This window comes from Ornithodoros turicata, chromosome 6, assembly GCF_037126465.1.
Source record: "Ornithodoros turicata isolate Travis chromosome 6, ASM3712646v1, whole genome shotgun sequence".
Taxonomy (NCBI): domain Eukaryota; kingdom Metazoa; phylum Arthropoda; class Arachnida; order Ixodida; family Argasidae; genus Ornithodoros; species Ornithodoros turicata.
Genome location: NC_088206.1, coordinates 3,374,151 through 3,397,437, shown reverse-complemented (window position 1 = coordinate 3,397,437; position 23,287 = coordinate 3,374,151). Strand labels below are relative to the sequence as shown.

The following is a 23,287-nucleotide window of genomic DNA, read 5'->3' as shown; positions in this document are numbered from 1 at the left end:
GATGACGTTTCTCGGGTAGAGGTCTGAGGATCCGGAGCGGCCACTTCTGTCGTGTTCGGCTGATATCAGCAGATGAACGAGCTCCCCTGGCAACTGTGTGCTCAACGCGACAGTCGCGCCCAGGCTCCCGTAATGGAAACTATATGCTCCGATGTACTCTGTATTGTATGTAATGTAAGGTCACCGGTAATTTCGTGCGGAAATGACGTCAGTGTCCTCGCTTCCGTGTCGAGCGCCTCACAGGTTCATATAGGCAAGGTGCTATGTGATGGCTGAGTGTTTAAAATTGGTTTCCCAGTCGCTTCTGAAGCAGTATGGGTGGCTGTTGCGCCGTTGTAAAGGGCTGACTATTGCCTTCAGGACCACGATGCCAGGTATTGGCACAGCGACGGTAATGCTGCGTACTACTTCTACATATGAACACATTTTCAGCTGCAGCCCAAAAGCACTGCTTACACACGTTCGTGCTTACCTTCGGTAAATTATTTACGTACACACAGAAACAGTATTTTTTGTCAGGTTCTGACAGTTGCGGCGGATGTTTCTAGAACCAGGCACATCCACCTCCAGCACCCATAGTAGCATGCGAAGTCTGCTAGCGTAGACACGGAAGGCGACCCTTTTCCCATGATTCTTAGAAAGTACCGGCCACCTAATACAGTACAGTTCGAAAATACAATTGCTGGTACCTGTAGGACAATGCGCGCTTCAGTGGACGTATCATGTGACACTGATCCAACCGGGGAAAATACTGTTCCGGAGAAAAAGCGATCGTTGGGGCCTGGTGTCTCGGGTCTTACTTCAGTGTTTGGGCGGCGCGACGATTTAAGCAACGACTTCTGCCAAGGAGATAGAGGGCGACCGGATCGCTGGTGTATCGGATTTTATTACGGTGTACGGTCTGGAGCAAAACCTGCAGCGACACACACACAGACTGCCAGAGATGGCGAGATCGTGCCCCTGGTGTGGGTTCATCGCCTATCTATACCGACGTGGCCAACAGAGACCTGGACGTAGCCTATCGTGGCCTACGATAGTGGCCGGTAGAATAGCTACTGCGCCTGTGCACATCAGCCCCGGGACTGTCATTAGTCTGCTGCGCTATCTGCCTGCCATCTTCGTACTCTCTTCGGCGGTTCCGGTTGGCAAGTTACGCGCCAAATCTTTCCCGAAGCGTCGACAACCGGAACTTCATGCATTTAACGCTTACCGTTCTGGACGGACGCTTCTGTGGAAAGTGTCTGGGATCTGTCACGCACGGTTTCTCATCAGCATTTACTGCTAACACCGGTGCACACCGTATATGATCACACTTTATTGCCTTTCAATTATATTCAGACAGATCTATATATATACACTATGCCGATACACGTACTAGACAAAGATCACGTACTCGTCGCTTTTAAACGTCACGATGCGCTATCATTAATTTACCTCCTGACTCTTTATTCTAATTTATGCCTCCTGCTATAGAGATTCCTATGAACCGGCGAAGCGAAACTTTGAATGGACAAAGTCCGCCATGGAGCGGTACTCGGGCAGGACGACTCTCCAACTGTGGACGTCGGACCAAGCATCGGCTTCCATGCGGTCGCTCTGGCGGCCAAACTTCTGCTGGTACGCCTGGTACAGCTGGTTCGTCACGTGGATCATGTACGCCACGTTAGTCTTCGGGTAGAAGCCGGCCCAATTGCCTCTGGGTAGAGTCGGTTAGTGGGGATCAATATAGGTGCTAACACTGGCGATAAATTGAGCGCGGTTCGTAGATCTACGACTACAGTGTGTTCGTTTAAGTCACCGTATATAATTGCTGTCAGACCGAAGCTGCAGTACGTAGTGTCGGTGTGGCGGAATGCGTCGACAGCAACTCACCTTGCCCTCTGCAACCGTTCTCAGGTGCCGCATGCGCGCCTGGACCTGGTTTCAAATCCAGCGGCGTATTGCAGGCTGGCTTAGAGTCCGACGGAACGGGGCGTAACGACGCGCAGCGCAGCGCAGCGCAATCGCGAGCCGCCGCCGGTGAGTTCATAGTTCGACGACACTGGGCGAAGCGCGGCGCGGCGGAAACGCGCAGAACTACGTCAGCCGTCGTCTGGCGGTGGCCAGCGAGCTGTGCACGGCGTGGGCTCCGCGGTGGACTCGCATTTCCCAACATGGCGTCGTCCATTGAGCTTTTCATGGAAACTGTTAAGAAACATCCGTGCCTATATAATATGACGAATGGATTACAGAGGCAAGCAAAAAGAAGGAGAAACAGCTGAGAAGACTATTTTCTTCAATTCAATGTCCATGTTTGGGGGTACCAATCGTACTACAGTAGTACAAACATAACTGTGCCAACGATGAGAACACGGACCGTCTTTAGTCGGATTCCAGCACGCGGGTACAGTTGCCAGATATGACTGCTTTCCCACCTCGAAACGTGAAAATCTCCGGTAGAGTTTTCGTTGCACTGCGCCGGATCGCGTTATGGGCAACCTCCATGGAGCGAATGTACAGCGAAAAAGCTGCGAACTTCGCTCAGCGTCGGACGCCCTGCGCGAGGCGTCAAAAATGTGAGCGTCCGCCGCCGATCTGCCCATGCCAGATATTTTCGCCCAGCGTCCGCAATTCCGGAAGCGTCAACTGCAGATGAACCAATCAAAGTGCTCTTCCGGTACGAATATACGCCAGATCGTCTGCACGGGGTTGTCTGCCTCTCGTGAATCATCGTCCTCTTCTTACAACTGGGTGCTGTCGTCTGCTCGCGCTTTCGCCCACTGCAGCGCTAGAACGTGAGGTATTCTCTGCCAAGAAGCACATTTTCCTTACGCAGTAGTGAATATACCTTTCGGTACGTTACTGGGCGCATCTTTTCAGACAGTTGTTGGATTTAGTTGCAATTTGTTACATTAAATGCAATTTTTCGAGCAACTGATTTCACTAAGCTTTCATCTTATACCCTGGCAACAGTGATATCACAGCATGACTTCCCGACGCCGTCCGCTGGTTTTTCGCTCCATGGAGCTGGTGCCGGCGAACAACTGGCGGCGGAACGCGCGTGGCAGTCTGCCGCGCGAACTTCGTTGCAAAATTCGCTCCATGGAGGTTGCCCTTTAGACCGTGGCGCCCGGCAGGATAAGGCAGCGTGGCGTAGCGAACGCTGGCTGTCGGCGCGGAACGCGGGCGGAGACGGGCGAAGACTACGTCGGGACGCTAAACCAGCCTATATAGTAGCACTCCCAACCGGCAACCAGAGGCGTGATGGGTTCGATCCCCGCAACCAGTAGCTACTAACTTCTCAACAGTGATAGCTAATCACACGTAATACGCTAACATTGACTACGTAAGATGTAATCTTGGTTTGTGAATCAGGAGCCAAACGCGCAAAACGTCGCCAATAAGCATCAGCGCCGTAGCTCCAAGGGGGACCATATGCAAGTAGGTTCTGCAGAGAGGCCATTCCTCCTTCAGACTCTGCCAGACGAAATAATCGATTCATGGAACTATCAGTCATGCACTTTTTCTCTCCCTGCGACAGTGGAAAAATCAATCCGCGCGTTTCTTATCGTCATTTGGAGTGTGCACAAAGGCGTGACGATTCAATTTGGGGGGGAACCTATTCCAGAGCGCATAATGCAAACGGTTTGCTCGTGCCCAACAGTTTATATAACGGTTTTCAGTTCTCGAGAAATTTTGTTTCGTAACCGTTTCGTAAAGGTAACGAGAAAGTTTACGAAATAAGCGTTTCGTCACGTACATCTGCTCAGTGATGGCCAGTAGTTAACTACATGTAGTTAAACTACTAGTTAAACTACCAGACTGTAGTTAAAAAGTAGTTATCAACTACTTGCAGAAATGTAGTGGCAACTACTAGTTAAACTACTATTTTAAGTAGTTAACTACAGTAGTTAGGTTACTGAAGGCGCGAACTACTTCCGATTTGGCCGCAAGCTTTACGGCACGATTGTGCTTCCGACTTTTACCTTGAGCTACTTGTTTGATGAGAACGGTGTCGTGCATGTGTACTAAATCTTCACTTTTAATGCTTGTCCAGCAGTGTTGCGGATTTAACGAGTCAAATCGGATTTAAATCAAATTCATGTTTTTCGGAACACCGCAAATCAAATCCAAATCAAGTCTGGATTTAAACTTGAGGCGACAAATATCATTTTAAATTCGGATTTGTTTTTGGTGTGCTAAATCAAATCCGGTTTTAAATCAGGATTCATCAAATCCGTCAACGAATCCGGGGGCTAAAGTTCCCGAAATAACTGTAGCATGCAGCTGACCATGTCTACAAGATACAGTTACTGAATGCATTCGCTGGATAATACCCGTGACATGGTATAAACACATAAATCTCACCTGCAGCGAAGAGTATCAACAGCCAACATAGCGATGCGAAGGTTGACACTGACATTTTATTTATTTTCACGTGGATATCGGAGTAACATATTTGTCAAATACGCTTACTCGGCACATAAGATAAAGCCAACTGCCGGGAATTACGTTGTGTTAAATGTGACGGCTGCGTGCTGCACACCGCAGTTGTGTTATAACAAACGCAGTAGTGCATCCGCCCAACACGCGTAAGCAGTCTTATTCTCTCAAGTTCTTGTTTAGAAAGACCAGCTGCTCCAATGTAGCTTGGTGCAGCCTGTTTCTTTTCGCGGTCTTGATCAGGCTGGCTGCAGAGAGCACTCGTATGACTGCTCCAGAACTTGCAGGTACTGCAAATACATGTTTCGCTACTTCCGAAAGCAGCGGGTAGCGGGCCACTGCGGACATCCAATAGCAGAGAGGGGAAACAACATCATCCTTTACTGTACACTCGCTTAAATAGAGGATTTCGTCGTTCGTTTTTGCGGTAAGAGTTCTGCGGTGGCACCGAGTTGACCATAAGCAAGCCTCTATGAAAAAGGGCAACCAACATTCACATTCCTGTTCCTGGACACAATGACCTCATACGACTGGTTCTCATGTGGACATTTCGGGACTTATTTTAGCAATCTCTGGGACACCAGAACGCGACATCAGTCGCAGTTCAGAGCCAATAAAACAGGCAAAATACGTGTATGGTAGTCCTTTTCTCGAACGTACATTGTTTGAGCTCAGTGGACCAGTGGTGCGCTTTCTCCAATGCGTTCCATTTCTGAGAAATTATAGAAAGCTGTGATACCGTTGTGAATTAGACATCGAACTGCCCATGTGATTATATGTGAGAGTATTGCATGACGTACCTTTAGTGCTCGGAAGGGAAGATGGCTATATGCCTTAGAGGTGGTCTGTCTGACAGACAAACCACCTCTTAAACTTGAAGCGGTCTACAAACAGTATCCGTAGATTGCTTCACGCAATCAAAAAATCGTGGCATTTCTTTTTAAATGAAACACAACTTTTAGCGGGACATTGGGAACCGAGATGGCGGGATGCAAGGCAAGCCATCTCAAATCCAAACACTTTTTAGACCTTCTCCTCATTAAGAGTTGCATTGCATCATGTGCAAACAAATGTGAAATGCAATTCAGTCAAATCTCTTGTAAAAACGTAATTACAGAGACGGCCTCAGATACGACTGACAAAGAATCTGCCCGCCCGTCAACGTCAAATTTCGTAGCAGTCAAAATCCAACCATTTCCCTTCAGAAGCTTGACCAAATACACATCCAATTCCGTCGAAAAAAAAAAAAAAAAAAAAAACGTGATTCAATCCAAATCCAAATCATCTGCCAAAATTGTGATTCAATCCAAATCCAAATCATTTGTCAAAAATGTGATTCAATCCAAATCCAAATCGTCGTCATATTTTCCCCGTAAACCAAATCCCAAATCAAATCCACGAGCCCTTTGATGGATTTAAATCAAATCCCCGGATTTAAATCCGCAACACCGTTGTCCAGTGAAGCCTCATTTGCTGTGAAATAATTATGCAACTCAGTTTATCGCGGAAGCACAGAAAGAATCCCGCCGCAAGCTTTGTATTTCACGGTCGTAGCAGTGGCTTCAGCTAAAGTTTATCATTGCTTGTGATTTATATTTAGGAGTCCAAGAACACTACAAGGGATTGGTGTTGATGGACAACGTTAAGTAGTTATAGGTGTAGTTAAACTACATTGAAGTAGTTAAAGAAGTAGTTTTAACTACTCCCCTGAAAAGTAGTTGAACTACTAGTTAAACTACTCCATCACGAAGTAGTTAGTAGTTATAGTTAAACTACTGTAGAAGTAGTTAGCGGCCATCACTGCATCTGCTATTCCCAGGTTAGCGTGTCGGGCGAAAATTTCTAAGAAAGACCGGGAAACACGAGGCACACGAAAGTTTATGTATCGCGTGTGCACGCTGGGCGTGCTGATGTTGTGCAGAATTTTACCAACAGATACAACTACCCTTTTTAAGACAATCAAGGAAAAGCGAACCGCAACCCGGTTTTACCGTGAAGTATGAGCAAGCCAACCTTTGCGGATGTTAAGAGGTGCGCAGCAGCAATAAGCGCGACAGGCAACAGTTTTGCTACAACGCAATAATCAGCACGGTATTTCTGAAGCCCATGCTTAGCAGGTCCGAAAACGCAAGCAGTGACGCCACGGCAACGATACTGCTGGTTATGAAATTCCGCGATACGATGATAATTCGTTGAAACGTTTGGCATCGTAGCTCCAAATATCATGACGGAGCGTGCAACAACAGTGTTTAGTGCCTAGCAATTGTAAACCGTAACACAGTAGTTATTCTCCTGCCTGCGTGGTCTTGGGATTAACGAGCATCACTTGGTAACCTACACTCTTAGAAATGAACTTCACCACATAGCACGCTCTTAACCAACCTTCATCCCGAATGACAACGTGCTCGCCGCTTTGTTCAAAACGGGAGGCGGAGCCTATTCTGTGCCGTGCATAATGGCGGCTCCGCCTCCCATTTTCAACAAATCAGGGGCGAGAACGTCGTCATTCGGGAGGATGGTTGGCTAGGAGCGTGCTATGTGGTGAAGTTCATTTTTAAGAGTGTACAATGCGTTAAATGAATCCGGCAACCGTCCGGCAAAGATCAAGATATATGTTGCGACGGAACGATGAATAATAATAATAATGATGATAATAATAATACTAATAATAAAATACGTACGTTGCTACTTGCGCGACATCTAGTTCGCCCACAGTGACTTCTACTTGTACTATTGGTACACCTCCCGTCAACCTTAATAATAACACTGGAAAAAAGTTTTGTCTCATTTCCGAGCGCGATGACAGCCACCCCCCTGGGGGAACTGGGGGAATGTTAACGGAACAAAATCCTTGCGTTACACTAACAGAATAATTTTGTCCAACTAAGGTTTCCTCATGGCCCCAAAGGTTACTGTAATCGCGCCCGAGAACGAGACCATGTTTTTTTCAGGGTGTTATTATGAAGGTTGATGGGAGCTGTACTACTACAGTGGCTTCTACTCTTCTATTGGTAGGCTACTTGAAGTCGTGCTGGCACGGTCGCGGCTTTCCTCCAGTAACATAAGGCGAGAAACACTGCCTCGACGGGACGGTCGCAATCGGAAACACATCTATGCAGCTGTAAAATAAAACATTTGAACTGAACTGAACTGAAACCGATACCACCATGTTCGGCATCGTCCGACAACATACGTTTTTTCCGTCAGGATAGTGCTCAATATTAAATTATAGGTCCTAACGGTTTACCCATATATACCCCTCAGGACAACACATCGCCTCATGCATGCTTCCAAACGCGAGACGCTGCACGCTACCCCTTCGCAAGAGGGATGTGGATGCCCCGAATATCTCAGACGCTAAAGTACGTACATATAACAACAAGCGCATTGCCGAGAATCTTTCGCTCGACCGCGGTGTCACGCACAGAGTAACTCACAAAATGGGTAGAACCCATTAAAAGTTAGATTACTAAATACTGAAAAGTGTTTGAGATACGTAACCTAAATATTACTGTATATTCGAGTCTCTGTATACAAGTGTGCAGCGCTCAAAGGAGAAAGGCGCAGTCCGCGTCCAGACGCTCCGTGACTCCCTGAGGAGGCCGCGGCATTCATTTTCTCAAGGTCGCGCCCTCATTGGTTGTTAGGGAGTGACGTTTTCTCGTTTTTCGAGAAAGGGAATTCCGGCATACACTCAACATCTGGCGTCTGCTCTTGTCATGTATTCCATTCAAAGTACCGACACCGTCGATACCGTGGTTAGTGGGTGCACGAGGGGTAAAATAGAACACTATATAGTTCCAAAATCGACTGGAACGGATGTGACCGTCTATTTTAACTTCGCCCGTGCCTGGGTAACGGTAACTTGTCTTCCAATTTGCAGACGTCCTCGACCAGGTTTCTTGCGGTCATGAATGAATGAATGGGATACTTACTTTGTAAGATCTCCGACGTATTTATAGATGTTGCTTAGCCCCGTAGACGACGAATACGGAGACAGGCGCCGCAGATTGGAGAAAATTATTTGACCAGCTGCACAGAAAAAGCGAAACTGCCGTTACACCACAGAGGTAGAGGTACTAACGTTCTGAATATCGATAAATAGATCGAGATATCGAGTAAATACGTCGATAATTTATCGACGTATATCGGTCTTTTGTCCATAAATATCGCTATCTGCGTAAAAACATCGATAGTCTATCGATAGATATCGATCCTTTCATGGATAAATATCGATATTCGCATAAAAAGCGTCGATATTCTATCCATACACATTTGCAACCGATAACAAATCGAAACGAGATATCGATGTTTGCACCAGTAAACACATAACGATAGGATACGAAACATCGATAACGGCAGTTAGGAAAAACACCGATATCGTTCCATTGCTAGGAGGAGTAACTCACTATTACTGTCCTTCAGCCTGGACAGTGCATAGTCGATGACTGTGGCGACGACGCCCCAGGTATTGATGAATATACTTTGTCCATTGAGGCTGCACTGAATCAGTTCGTACTGTGTCTTGTCCACCAGGATATGATTGAGACTCAGGTCACGGTGTTCGAACTGGTAGGCACACTCGGCAACTGCCAATGAGACGGCCACTTGCTGTAGGATACTGCGCAGTTGCAGCGCTGTGTCCACCTGTATGGGTACAAGATTTCTTTCTACCTGGGGCTGCAACACTGCATGTTCTCGTTCTTTGCGTGTAACAACTTCTTTTCACACGTCTAATATGAGAACTGTTTTCAACCTGCAGTATGCCAGTAGCTGCCCAGTATACCTGGTAGCTAGTTTTAGTCAGAAATATATTCGCACAAAAACACTGCTCAACAAACCTAATATAAACCGCTGAAGCGATATGAGCTTAAAAGTGAACAGTGAATTTCCGAAAATTTATGTTACGCAGTGGTATAGTAGTAGTATAGTATAAAAATAGTAGTATATATATATATATATATAGACTACAAGTAATGAAGAGACTTGGGAGGTCGTATAAGGGTTAAAAACACTTGCTACTTTTATTACATTAATAATTAAGGGGGCGCTAGGAATAGGTTTACAGTTAGGGGTCGACGTTTCGGCAGTCAGCGCTGCCTTCAACAGAAGGCAGCGCTGCCTGAAGGCGCTGCCTTCTGTTGAAGGCAGCGCTGACTGCCGAAACGTCGACCCCTAACTGTAAACCTATTCCTAGCGCCCCCTTAATTATTAATGTAATAAAAGTAGCAAGTGTTTTTAACCCTTATACGGCCTCCCAAGTCTCTTCATTACTTGTAGTCTATTTGTTTTCGCGTCCATCTGTACTCAGTTATACATTCATATATATATATATATATATATAAAGCAATTTGAAGTTTATGGGACTGTTCATTTTTAAGCTCATATCGCTTCAAATTGGTTTTTCAGACATTGATTTTTTTGTGTACTACACTCTTAAAAATGAACTTCACAACATAGCACGCTCCTAGCCAACCATCACCTCAAATGATATCGTTATCTGCCCTGATTTGTTGAAAACGGGAGGCGTACGCCTTTTTTGTGACACTTATGTTGTTCATAATTGTCACAAAAAAGGCGTACGCCTCCCGTTTTCCACAAATCAAAGCAGATAACGATATCATTTGAGATGATGGTTGGCCAGGAGCGTGCTATGCAGTGAAGTTCATTTTTAAGAGTGTACGTACTTTGCCACAGCTGCGACTACACTACTATACTACTACTATACCAGTACATAACATAAATTTTCAGAAATTCCAAATACCATCTCGTTTTATTATTCTACTATAAGCACTACTAAGTACTATTATAGTATTCTACTATAAGTCACGCGCACTTCTTACAGGGGGTAGGAAAGTTAACAAATTAACACATTTTTTAATTAAAAAATTAAAAAAAATTAATTAAGAAAGTTAACAAATTAATAAAGTTAACAAATAGGGGGATTCACAACCACCATTGTTTCACAAACCACAAGCTCGATGTCACCAACCTTGACTTGCGTTAACGGGACCCCGGCGTACGTGGTATGGAACACAATATAAGGCTGGGGATCTTCAAGCCGCTCTATCCAAACAGAGAGAATATGCTTTGCATGAATGAGGTCCTGGAGAGAACGCTGGGACAACTACATTCGCCAGATGTACACACCTGGACCATGCACGTGGTCCGTTCTCTTCCAGGACGTATAGTCCTTCCACGCTTGGATAAACTCTCGTGGGTACGAATCGAATAGGCAGAACACACTGCAAAAAAGAGTGGTTATCGTTAGTAGCGATACGGAAAGCATGGGGGATAGGTGTACCCTTTAGTGTCCGCAAACCCTATGGTGTGGAAGTCCGAGCGGTTCCTTAAATTAGACAGCTCCCTGATAAAGATAAAGAGACTGTTGAAAAAGTGCGGTAACTATAGTAGGATAATAACACAACTATTAGTAACTATGACTATCAGTTGGCGAACGGCATAGCATAACGAGTAGTACATTTACACATTTATAGTCAACAAAGTAGTTTACTAAACAAGTGAGGACCCGAAAAGTGCGTCTTCAATAGATTGAATCGCAAACAATGTACAAGAATAGGACAAACTAAACACGTACAGACTGATAGCTGCTTCAGCGTACAACGTGTCCCAAAAAGTGACGATGTATTCCAAGTTCGTGACCTTGAGGATGCTCGTCCCTTCGGCCGTATAGATCCTGAAGATGTCAGAGTGAGTGCCTTCGGCTATCTTGACGCAGCCCTGCGCATGACGGCTAAAATACGACGCACCTATATACTCAGTATCCATTCAAAGTGTGTCTTGGTTGCACGGCGCATTTGTATGGGACAAAAGGAAACTTTCATCTGGCCTCGGAACGATGGCGAGATGCCATACCGGTTACCAGTGATGGCCACTAACTACTTCTACAGTAGTTTAACTGTAACTACTAACTACTTTGTGATTGAGTAGTTTAACTAGTAGTTCAACTACTTTTCAGGGGAGTAGGTAAAACTACTTCTTTAACTACTGCAATGTAGTTTAACTACATCTATAACTACTTAACGTTGTCCATCAACACCCTTTAGTGTTCTTAGACACCTAAATATGAATCACGAGCAATGATAAACTTTGGCTGCAGTCATTGCTACGATCGTCAAATACAAAGCTTGAGGCGAAATTCTTTCTGTGCCTACGCGATAAACTAAGTTGAAGAATTATTTCACAGCAAATGAGGCTTCACTAGACAAGCATTAAAAGTGAAGATTTAGTTACACATGCACGACACAATTGCTCTGCACCTCCGTTCTCATCAAACAAGTACCTCGAGGTAAAAGTCGGAAGCACAATCGTGCCGTAAAGCTTGCGGCACAATCGGAAGTAGTTGGCGCCTTCAGTAACCTAACTACTGTCGTTAACTACTTAAAATAGTAGTTTAACTAGGAGTTGCCACTACATTTCTGCAAGTAGTTGATAACTACTTTTTAACTACAATCAGGTAGTTTAACTAGTAGTTTAACTACATGTAGTTAACTACTGGCCATCACTGCCGGTTACTAAGATTACACGGTTGTTCACGAGCACCTCGTGCGAACTTACACAGTGGCCAAGACGTCGTGAAAGGTGAGCACCTTCGATTGGCCAACCAAAGTCAAGAGGTCTCCAAACATGCCCTCGCTCTGTTCGCATCTGGACAGTCTGCTTCCCGTGGCAGCCGACGAAGTTCCCGTTTCATAGCCACTTCCGGTTTCAGTTTCAGATTCGTCTGTCTGCGAATGAAAATAAACGCGCCTTGCAAGAGCTGCTGACAGGGTTGCCAGATTTGGCTAGAAATAGCCAAATTTGGCTAATTTTGCTCGCATTTGGCGGGTAAAAATCTGGTTTGGCTATTTGGCTACTTTTTGGCTATTTTCTGCATTTCAACCGTGGTTCCGCTTAGAGACGACGAAAATGTGAAACAAGGGGAGAATCCATAGTTTCAGACGTTCCTTGCATCCACGGCTGCGTCAGTGCGTTCTCCCTGACCCTGAAAGCTCGTGCTTTATGTGCCAAAGCTTCGCTTTGCTGATGCAATACATACAATAAAACAAAGAAGCGTCTTGTAGTTTGCCTTTCATTGCTTTCGTTTGCGTGCACTTGGTTTGGTAATCACGGCTGGCTCTCTCGATTCATATGAGCAAGTGGGCAAAGCATACTCGACAGTGACGTCGCGTATACTTTGCCCACTTGCTCATATGAATCGTTGCCGTCGAGAGTGGGAGAATGCTCCGGAATTTAAAGGTGGGCGCAATTGATAACGCGTCCTAGAAGAACACGAAAAAAGTTCTGGAAGGTGAGTCCTTATGCGGCCGGATTGGCACAGAATATTGTACCTTTCAGACGGGATTGCACCAGGCAAATCTCGCCTCCCGCAGCATCTGTAGCATGTGCAAGCACATCGGGCGCTTTTGGCTATTTTTTGGCTAGAAGATATTTGCGTGCTTGGCTATATTTTGGCTACAGGTGGCCGGAAAACGGGCTATACAAGGCCTTCGCCATCTGGCAACCCCTGCACACTTGAGAGAAGTCCGCGAGTGCCAGGAACCGAACACACACGTCTCTCTTGACTGCCGGTCTAGGTATGCTAACCACTACACTATACGCTGAACTCGTGCTCTCGCCAGCATACGGAAGACTCGTTCAGAAGGAACTGGAGGAACTGGACATACTCTCTGGTCAGAGTCTCTCTTAATGCGAATATCACTGGTCCGCCCGGAGCGGGCAACCTGAATGCGCTACAGAGCAACCTCCAACATCTCCAGCCAAGAGCCTGTGCGGAGTTCACACACATCCGGCAAACTCGGCGAGTTCAGCAAACTCAAATGTTGTTCGGCCTCGCAAGATTCAGAAGTGACGACAGTAAGTAGTTGAACTTCATCCGCAGAGCAAGAAAGAGCGCTCCGTCGCGGAATTCTCACACTTCTCATATTCGTGGAATTTGTCTACGCGCTACAGTAAACCCATTTAGGCCTGTCGTCATCACTACAGGTTTCATGTGAATGCTTCAGATCACTAATGGCTCAGGATATACGAAAAAAAGTGTTCGTCACCGGCATGCACGACAATCGATTTTGAGGTTGATTGTGAACTTGACACGCAGAAACGTACCGATACTGTAAAGCACATTAGAAATAGTATGGAATAGTATTACTCTGGTACGAGCATATAGGTGCTCCTGACCGCTGTAAGAAACAAAGGAAAGAAAAAGAAAAACTTCAGTAGTCGCATGGCAACCACGGGTCCCGTGCAGGAAGCTCGTTTATGGCCCCCCGAGACGATATACAGGCCGAAGGTGGACTGGTGCAGTGTGGACTGGTGCAGTGTGGACTGGTGCAGTGTGGACTGATGCAGTGTGGACTGATGCAGTGTGGAGTGGTGCAGTGTGGAGTGGTGCAGTGTGGAGTGGTGCAGTGTGGAGTGGTGCAGTGGTGGTGCATTGAAGGACAGACTGCGGGATCGTAGTTCCTTCACTTTCACGTCGGGCAAGTACGCCAAACCCTACAGCGCCTTATATCCTTCATCTGACCCATATCGTCGAGCCATTACACGAAATTTAAAATTATTACCCGCATTTGCGTAGAAGTTCAACGATTGCTATCGAATTAACCCGTCTTTGCGTCAACAGGGAGACCGTTAATGTTTAGTGTTTATCCCGATCCGGGGAACTTGCGTACGTCCAACTTTCGACCATCGATCGATTGGCCAGTGACCATATCGACTGACATCGCATCCAAATTCGATGCGAGATTATCGAACGGTTATTCCTTTGCACTTTATTACAACCTAAGCCGCTTTTACGACCCACCCTTATGATCACCATCCGGTGCCCTGCATTTTTTATCAGCCAGCCCCCAACACAGATCTGCACTCAAACAGACGCTTACAGCAACGCCTTTTGCCATCAGATCGAAACATGCGGGGAAGCCAAACGGGAAGAACTCGCCGCAGGGTTATTGGACGAGATATTCTTGTTCTTGTTACGCTACGTAGAGAGCGGAGTCGCCGAGGCGTATACTCAACACGGCGGAGCATGTAAATGTTACTCCCGCGAAGGCAAATCTGCGTTGGAAATCAAGACGGGCGGTAAAGAAAACAAGACGGCAAGCCAGCACCTGCCCCAAGAGACGCCGAATATGCTTAAGGTTGGGAAAGGAGGATATTTGAGGTTCTCTGCCGAGCCCAGCTCAGATGTGAAGGGAAGTGCCTCAGGACCGGGAGCAGTCGATACTTCGAACAGAGACTGTTGTTCTTCTAGGTAGTTCTTCGCCCAGAAGAAGAAGAAGAACAGTGTGTGTTCGCAATACTATATCACTGGATTTTTCTACCCTTCTACACCAGCTCAGATGTGTCATGGAAATCCTGCAAACGTTTTCTGACTGGCTTGCGGAACATGACCTACCCAGAACGCACACCATTCCGTAGTGCATTGTTCACAATGCAACGGGGCAGAATGTCTTGCACCAACAGCGTTATAGTAACAGCGGCATAGCAACTGCGATCTGTGCTCATCCCTGAATATTACCCGATATTATATTACCTTATAGCTGATAGTCGATGAAAGCATTTCACGGGTCTACTGCCGTACATTTCTCGAAAACCGACTGCACATTTATTTATTCAACATACGGGCACCTCAAAGACACCTAAAGGCATCATATGGTGGGGCGGGGTGAACGGGACGAAAATGCTCACATTATAATTTATAAAATACTAATAAATACGTTATGCAAAAGCACATCCAACGCACCTGTGATGGAATTATTATTATTATCAGATACGCGCTTCTCTGGGTGAAGATAATTCAATCAAAAGCCGTTTTGCGGAAGGATTTAGAAATGGTGTCAGTGAAAAAGTTCAGAAGGGCTCACCTTGAACTAGCGTTTAAATCGTTTATTAGAAGGCTCAGTACGAACAAATCTACGATGAAAACGTTCACAGCTCCCATAATACTGACGAATAAGTTAGGCTTCGGAATCTATTAGATTGTACGACCCTTTAGAGACGCTTTAACGAAAGAAATCCCATCATCGGATGTTTCTATTTCAAATCCCTCGCATGTGTTTCGGTCTACCATATTATCCCGAAGTTCCGGTTTCGAACGTGGCATTCTGTGGCATATAGTGTAAATTGCTTGCGTGTAATTGCTTGCTTGCGTGTAAATTGCTGTGAATGTGACGTTTAACAACGCACGTTAGAGAACCCTCACGTCGACAACATTAATCTACTGTCTGACCACTGTGACATGCTCGTGATCACCACTTGTCATCCAACGTGTATTTCATACCCATCGAGGGGCAATTTCAATTTCTGTATATGACCCGTACCTGTTCCAACAGCATGTCCGTCTCTTCAGCGGACCAGGTAACCTCGCTCTCCTCGCTCTGGTACACCCTGTAGAAGTCGGCGTTACCGCACTTGCCAAAGAAGTCGTCCTCGTCTTCGAAATCGCCGGGCCCTTGTCGCCGAGCTTTCCACCATGTTTGGATGGCGAGCGCAGCCTTCTGCCGGGCCTGCCTGGTGCGTTCCAGGGACTGTCTTAGAAGGTATCCTCGTGAGTGAGCCTGCAGCTGCGTCAGATTCCGTGTCAGCCAATTTTGCCCAGCGCTCCGCTCTTCTGGTGTGTCTGCCTTCACGGGTTTCTGCAGAATAACTGTGCCACGGACAGCACTATGAGAGCAAGGTTCGTTGGTAGCAATGTACAGCCGCCGTCAGACTGAATCGCAACGCGTGACCCTCGCAGGCGCCAGCACCGCGCAGCCTAGTCCGCTGGGTATGTAACCAGGGGCGGATCCAACAGGGGGGGGGGGGGGGGGGGGCGGATCGGCGATCGTCCCCCATACGTAAGTTTATACATTGGGACTTCCCTCTCTCCCCTCCCCCACTACGCGCTCCGACAAAGGAACTGCCCCTCCCTACCCAAGCCGAGGATCTGGATCCGCCCCCGTATGGGGCTTGCGACCGTTCTCGGCAGCGCTTAGCCGGCGTTCACACGGGGCAACTTTTCCCAGCAACTCGAAGCAACTCAAACCAACGTCTTTCGAGCAATTTCGAGTCCGCGTTCACACGTAGCAACTCTGTAGCTCCACCCACAAGCAACCTTATGGCGACCGGAGAATGTGGGTTCGAATCGAACTGGTGGAATCTTTTCTTTAGCTGCTGTTTATCAAATTTCAGTCAGTTTTATAGCCCCAATAGATCATTATTACCTACCAGAAATGACAACTGATGTGTTTACGTGATCGTAAAAAAAAGAAAAAGTTATTTCCCAGATGCACCTTCAGGATTTGAACCCATGAATCCACGAACAAAATCCACAGCGCAATCGGGAGTTACGTGGCAATGCTCCCCTCGCTGATTGGCCGGTGCACGAGCAACTTCTCAAGTTTTCGGTCGGCGAGCGTTTCGCAGCAACTCGGAGCAACTCGAGTTGCTGGAGGTTGCCGGCTAACAGCAACTCCAAAGTTGCTCATAGATGCTGGAAAAAGTTGCCCCGTGTGAACGCTGCCTTACACGCACGACATGGTGGCGCAGCGCGCAGCGACCCAAGGTCCTGCGGGGGACGACCCAAGACGCCTGCGGGGGCCACGAAGGCACGCGATGCTGAATGCTTCATTAACAAGGAGGTGCACTGCGTTGCATTCTACATGACGAACGGGCTCTACAAGGCAACATTGACAGTATCGGTCGCACTATAATATAGCCCTTTGGTTCGTGTTCCAGACCTCGAACCGGTCCCTTGTGCAATAGTTCAGGTCATAAAAGTTTACAAAGGGTGCACCAGGGAATACATAAACGGTCGCGTGGGTGTTGTTTACTAACGTGGAACTGTTACACTGATCTTCAACGTGAGTACGACTCGAATGAAATAAAAAGCTGTAATCAACGCTCGTTGTACACAACCCTTTGTTCGCGAGCCTTCAAATTCTGCTTTAGCTACTCATGCGACATGTCTGTTCGCGTACGTGGCACCACTCTTGTGGTTGGTTATGGTGTCACAAGGCAGTGCCGTTGACATCGGTGAGCCCAGAGGGAGAAGCGAAAGTTCAAGGAGCCCAATATTTGTTATAATGGGGCGCACACCAGTGTCGGGTACCACAAGCGAAGTTCTGGGCAAGATCGAATAAAGGACAATTTCGCCAGCGGTGCCTGTAGTGTTGTTGAAAGGGGTTTAAGCCTCCCCGAAGAGGAACCTACGCATGTGTCATGCACCACAGTTAAGACCCTTTCGAGTGGCGATAGGTGACCTTCAGCTTGCAAGACGACTTAAGCTTCCAAAATGCATGGGATACATCGTGGTGTTGGTTTCAGCATATCCTGGACGGTTACAGGTTTGTGCAATCCAAACAGCTTTAGCTCTGCAGGAAGAGTCTTCGTACGCGTCTCGATCCTCGTGGTTGCAGGAGAGCCATCTAACACTTACCGTTAGTCTGCACCCCTTCGCCGTAGCTGAGCACGTCCTCTTCCTTCCCCTCTTGCCTCTCGTCCTTTTTCCCGTCCACCACGACGTCGCCCATGAGCATAGAGTGTCCGGATACCTTCAGGTCACTCGGCACCGAAGATGCCACTACGCACACCGGGAACGCCGCTGTCGATGTCTTGGGCTGCTTCGGCGTCCTCGGAGTTTCTGGACGTACCTTCTGACCCTCCTTGCTCTTTTGGAAGTTGTAATACGCGTAGAAGATAGTTGCCAGGACAACGAGAGTGGACACGATGGTGGCCAAGAACATGCTGCCGGCTCGACGACACTGGATGGTTCAGATTCCTTTCAGCAGGTTGCCCAAAGACTCGTGAACATCCGTCGGCAGCCAGGAACACTGTTGCTCGGCGACCTGCCCGTTCGGAGGATCTCGCGTGCACGCGAGGAAGATGTCAACCTCGTCATCCTCGTTGGGCTCACCGCATTCAGATCGGTTCATTCAACCAGCCTGCTGACAAACTAACTAGGAATAAGAGATAAACTGATGTTCTGAGGCTGGAACAACATAGAAGGGACAGTTGGAAGGGACGTTCATCGTTAACTAGGAATGTTGCCTGTGTAGACATTCGTATGATAGCAGAGGGGAAAGTGCCAAGATTAGCCTGATAGTGTTTAAGGATCCGACTTCAGTCACTGGCACCGACTGTGCTGGAGGGGTGCTTGCCCTAGGTTTTCCTTCGACAGCTTAAGAAAAATATCGGAATAGTGCCCTACGAAGCCTGCGATGGCCCCGAGCAGCATGCCGTGATTTGTCAGGCGGGCAGCAGTGGATGCCGACGGGGAGACACGACACCAATCAAAGGGAATAAGTTACAACGCGAACCTCAGAAATCACATATCGAGAAAAGGTACAGCGGTCCAGTACATGCAGTTTCAAGGCTTCAGACTCGCTGATGGACAAGCAAGGCATCCAATTTCCTGGGGAACCACTAGCCCATCTGTCGTACTACAAGGACATAGACTCGTAGACCACAAACACTTCTGCTGGCAACCTTTGGTCACGCAGAACTCGGTTAGTGGCTTAAAAGGATTCCCGGTGGTCTTGCGGTGACACGTACGTTTGTGGCAACAACTTCTTTTTTTAAACTCCGTGTTAGCGCCGCGAAGCAACTGTGGCCATGAGCGGCGTACAGACGTGGACAGATGGAGAGAGGACGGCAGGAAGGAGTGGGGGACAGAGGGACTAGTATGCGTCCTGGGCCGACTTCATTGGGAAATGTGCCGACACGCGTACGGAAAGTCTGCCGGAAAACCCAGCGGCACATTAGCAGGTCATGGCAGATGAAAAAATACACACACACAAATGTTGTTGCCAACAGCATTGTTTGTAACATACGTGAGATTCGCGACAGATGTGACTATCGCTGTAAAATGTTATGAGCCATAGTACGGAACATGCATACAAAAAAGCAAGTCTGGTGCGGTCGGACTTCGAAAAAAAAAAAAAGAATAATAATAAAAATGTCCTTAACATCAGTTTTATGTCCAACTTTATCAGACCTCCTTATCAACACTGTCAACACTCAACAATCCTGTACTGCGAACAAATAACAACCGGACACTGCAAGCAGCGCCAGACTATTTTGCATTTTCTAGCAACATAGTAATAGACCTCTCCCTGTTTGTAAAGAAATGACGTCATAGTGTTCGACAGCGCCACCAATTTGGTAGAGTTGAACTACGCTCAAAGCTAGGGGGCGAACAAGGTCGCGCCCGAAAGTTACGGTCTTGAGTGGATTAGGACGGTCTCTGAAAGGGACGCGACCTTCGGTCCTACTTTTCTTTCAATAGGAGGCACCGAACAAGTGCCCAATCGTGGAACCCCCCCGTTCCGATATGTTTCGGTTTCAGTCTGTCTACCAACGTCGTGATGACGTTTCTCGGGTAGAGATCTATACGCGACACACAATAGTGATAAAATCGCTAAAAATCGTTAAATCGCAAAAAAATAAAAAGCTTCGGTACTTTAGACAATAGCGAGTTCTAGTATAACGTATGCTGTCGCCTTTGCGTGCGTAAGGGATAGCGTGGTGGTTCTGCGCAATGCGCAAACCTCTGTTTATGTATTGCGCGTCTATCCGTTAGGTACGCAAAGGAGATAGCGTACGATATTCTAAAACTCACTATTTAACCTGAAGAAGTAGTGCCCTTTCAATTGTACGAGAGTCACTCCCCTCCCCCGGAATCAGGTTCAAAGCCTCTTTAACGTTTGCCGCGTTACGTAACGAAACCTTTAACGCTTCTCGTGCTTCTTAGCAAACAGGGGCAACGTGAAAGTGACAGGTGCTCCGTCAACGAGCGAAGCAAGACGCACAAAAAGGCAGGTATAATCCGGAAGCTCGCGAGAGGGAGCGTATCGGCGATACATTTGCGTCGCGACGCAAAAATCACCGCAGATGGCGAGGAACGAAAAAGAGGCAAACATTTTGAGACCCGTAAAGTGGCAATAACGGCCCTGCCAAGTCAGGGAAACACGATCCCTTTTGCATACACACGACTCGGTGGGAGAATATCGATTTTAAACCACCCTTTGCCGTTGTATCGCCGTTTTCTTTTTCTATTCGTATATACTTCTATTCTTTGCGTACCGACACGTGCACCGTTCTGATTCTCTGTTCTTTTCGTCGGCGCGTTTTTGCGACACCTTGCGTGACGTCAGAGGAGACGACAGTTTATCGAAAAGAGGGGAAGAAAATATATATATACAGTGAACCCTCGTTATTATGACCATGGTCGTTCCCGAAAATGTTGGTCATAATGCGGAATTGTCATATTAACGGGGGGATTTGCAGAGGTTTCACTGCATTGTTCCCCAAGAGTATGGTCGTAAAGCGCGTATGTCAGATTATCGGGGGTCATATTAACGAGGGTTCACTGTATATAGTTATAATTTGTGGCTTTACGTCGGGAGACAACAACGATCATGGGGCGATGCAACAGTGGCCGGTCAGGGGACCAATGTGGCCCACCTGAGGGTTCTTTAACGTGCAATAAATCTCAGCACACGGCGCATTATTTATAATAAGTTATATTTAATAAATTTTATTTGTAATAAATTATATTTAACATCCCCCGCGGAAGACGGCGCATCTAAGCAGCTTACCCTGACACCAAGTTGCTCCTGTCCTCCGCTGGGATCGATCCCGCAATCAAAAAGGGAAAAGAACATGTTCATACGTGCTTCTTTTTGTTTTTGCGGCCGACATTTTTAATCCCGTGCACTAACAAAAAGAGTTCAGATAACGAAAAATTATTTGCTTTCAATTCCAGGCTGTTTCTATACGAGCCGTCTACAGATATAGATAGATGGAGAGATATAGGCAGGTTAGTAAGCATTCCCAGGCAAACTTCGGGGAGAGCTCTGCCTATATACGCCTGTGTGGAAAGTCTGTCGGAAAAAAGCCCCTATGCACTCTAAAACAATATTAAAAAAATTAAACCGGGAGTAATTGCAGCTTCTAGTCCTCCAGATTGCAATTACTCCCATTTTAGCCCTCTAACCCCGAAATTTACTCCCCGGGACTGCAGATAGTCACCGAACTTCGCAAATGGTCTCCTGAATGCAACGGTCAACTTAAATATGTGCTCTTCGTGAGATAAATGTGGAATATATATAAGTCAACCCTCGATTTATGAACACCGTCGGTTCCCCGAAAAATCGTTCATAAATCGAGGGATTCATAACTCCAAAATTCCGTTAAGTGAGTACTATCGAGCAAATGGAACAGTATTTCCGAGTTGATATTGTGTTTATAATGCAATATATTGTGTAATTTTGCTTTCGACCATGCCTTCTTCTGTATCAGTCTCACAAAACACAGATGTTAGCGCATTCACACTCTGTTTATTATGCAATACTAAATAGTTTAATTTTGCTTTGGACCATGCCTTCCGCTGTGTCAATTGAGGTCAGGAACACTTCTGCAAAAACCCGTTTGTTGTTCGGATTTCGAGGGGTTAAGAACCGAGGGTGCAATACCTGGAAAACGTTTTGTCTGTTCAGGCGTCATTCATAAGACCACGAATAATCCCTTTGAAGGTTTTTGTTGGCCTCGGAACGATCCGTTCATAAATTGAAGTCAAAAACGCTGGGCAACTCCTAGTTGGTTCCCAGAAATTCCATTCATTATTCGAATATCGAGGTTCATAAAACGAGGGGAAAATGCATGTAAAAAGTTTGGTTCCTCGTGCTAGTGTTCATAAAACGAGGGAATTCATAAATCGAAGGTCCATAAATCGAGGGTTGACTGTAATATATATGGAATGGAATGGAATATATAATAAGCCTATTCGTGAAATGGAATAAGACTATATAACTCAGCAATTTTCCACCCACACAGAGTAAAAAGTAGTTAGCGGCTCTTTATTGGTAAATTGTGCCCTATGCATGTCGCACGATATATATATCGCAGTTGACGGTTTAATTCAAAGCATTTTAATTCACGCCCGTGAATGATGTAACTGGAACTCTTAGAACAGAGCGAGCGTGAAATGCAATCTCAACTCTGTGACATTCATTTAGTCCCGTACATTTACTCCCGACAAGGACTAATTTTTGTGGCGTAGCATTTAGTCCCCAAAAAGGATTAAAATGACTCCTTTTTTTCCCTCTTAGATTGTAGTTTTGTTTTGAATCATTTTAAGTCAGGCGAAGAAAGCGAAAGAGGCATCAGTACCTACATCGACACTAGCCGCAACAACAACAAGTAGCCGCGCAAGATATCTGGTGGTGGTGGTGGTGGGTGGTGAAAGGGCTTGCCGTTGTCGGCCTCACGTAGGTGGGCAACGTCACGACTGACGCCCTGGGGGAATGTGCGTCCTGGGCCGACTTCTAAGGGAACTGTGCCGACATATGTCTGAAAGCGTCTGAGGAAAACCCAGGAAAAACCCCAGACAGCACAGCCGGCACCGGGATTCGAACCCGGGTACCTCCCAGTCTCGACGTGACATGGCCAGCACGCTAACCACTGAGCCACGGGAGCTGGTGCCTGATATCTGGTGGTGGTGGTGGTGGTGGTGATAGGGCTTGCCGTTGTCGGCCTCACGTATGTGCCTGATATCTATGTCGCTTCACGCATCATATCAAGGTCGCATCATGACTAGCCCTGGCCAATCGCCCTCAGTGGCTAACGGCCATTGCCCTGAGGTAGAAGAAGAAGAAGAAGAAGTAGCCGCGCGCCCAAACAGCGAGCTCAGAGTGGCACTTCAAGGAACTCGCGAGCTTTTCACATTCGGACCTGCTCTTCAACGTAAATTGCTTCCAGTGCCTTTTCCCTTCGACTCTCATGACGGACGTGGCAAACCCTGCAGGACGCAAGTGCCCGTGAAGAATCTCAGTAATTCGCGCTGTAGATAGATCGCCCCTTAGCC

General features: G+C 46.8%; 1 protein-coding gene across 1 annotated transcript; it reads right to left on the bottom strand.

Annotated features, from left to right (window-relative positions):
* Window positions 1–1,425: 1,425 nt before the first annotated feature.
* LOC135398830 (serine/threonine-protein kinase haspin-like) lies at window positions 1,426–18,320 on the bottom strand. The gene is made up of 10 exons (XM_064630333.1): window positions 17,861–18,320; window positions 15,765–16,090; window positions 12,001–12,170; window positions 11,021–11,176; window positions 10,727–10,789; window positions 10,573–10,667; window positions 10,415–10,488; window positions 8,832–9,069; window positions 8,358–8,454; window positions 1,426–1,696 (listed from the first exon to the last, which is right to left on the bottom strand). The coding sequence occupies exons 1-10, from the start codon at window positions 18,165–18,167 to the stop codon at window positions 1,480–1,482; spliced, it is 1,743 nt and encodes a 580-aa protein (XP_064486403.1). The 5' UTR covers window positions 18,168–18,320; the 3' UTR covers window positions 1,426–1,479.
* Between the last annotated feature and the right edge of the window lie 4,967 nt (window positions 18,321–23,287).

What these genes read in the sequence shown, in the direction of transcription:
- LOC135398830 (XM_064630333.1), bottom strand. Translation starts at nt 18,167, where the DNA reads ATGTTCTTGGCCACCATCGTGTCCACTCTCGTTGTCCTGGCAACTATC. An exon ending in GCTGAAGCAGCTATCAGTCT is followed by an intron (nt 10,790 to 11,020) that starts GTACGTGTTTAG and finishes TATCTTTATCAG; the next exon opens with GGAGCTGTCTAATTTAAGGA. An exon ending in CAGGCTGAAGGACAGTAATA is followed by an intron (nt 8,455 to 8,831) that starts GTGAGTTACTCC and finishes TTTTCTGTGCAG; the next exon opens with CTGGTCAAATAATTTTCTCC.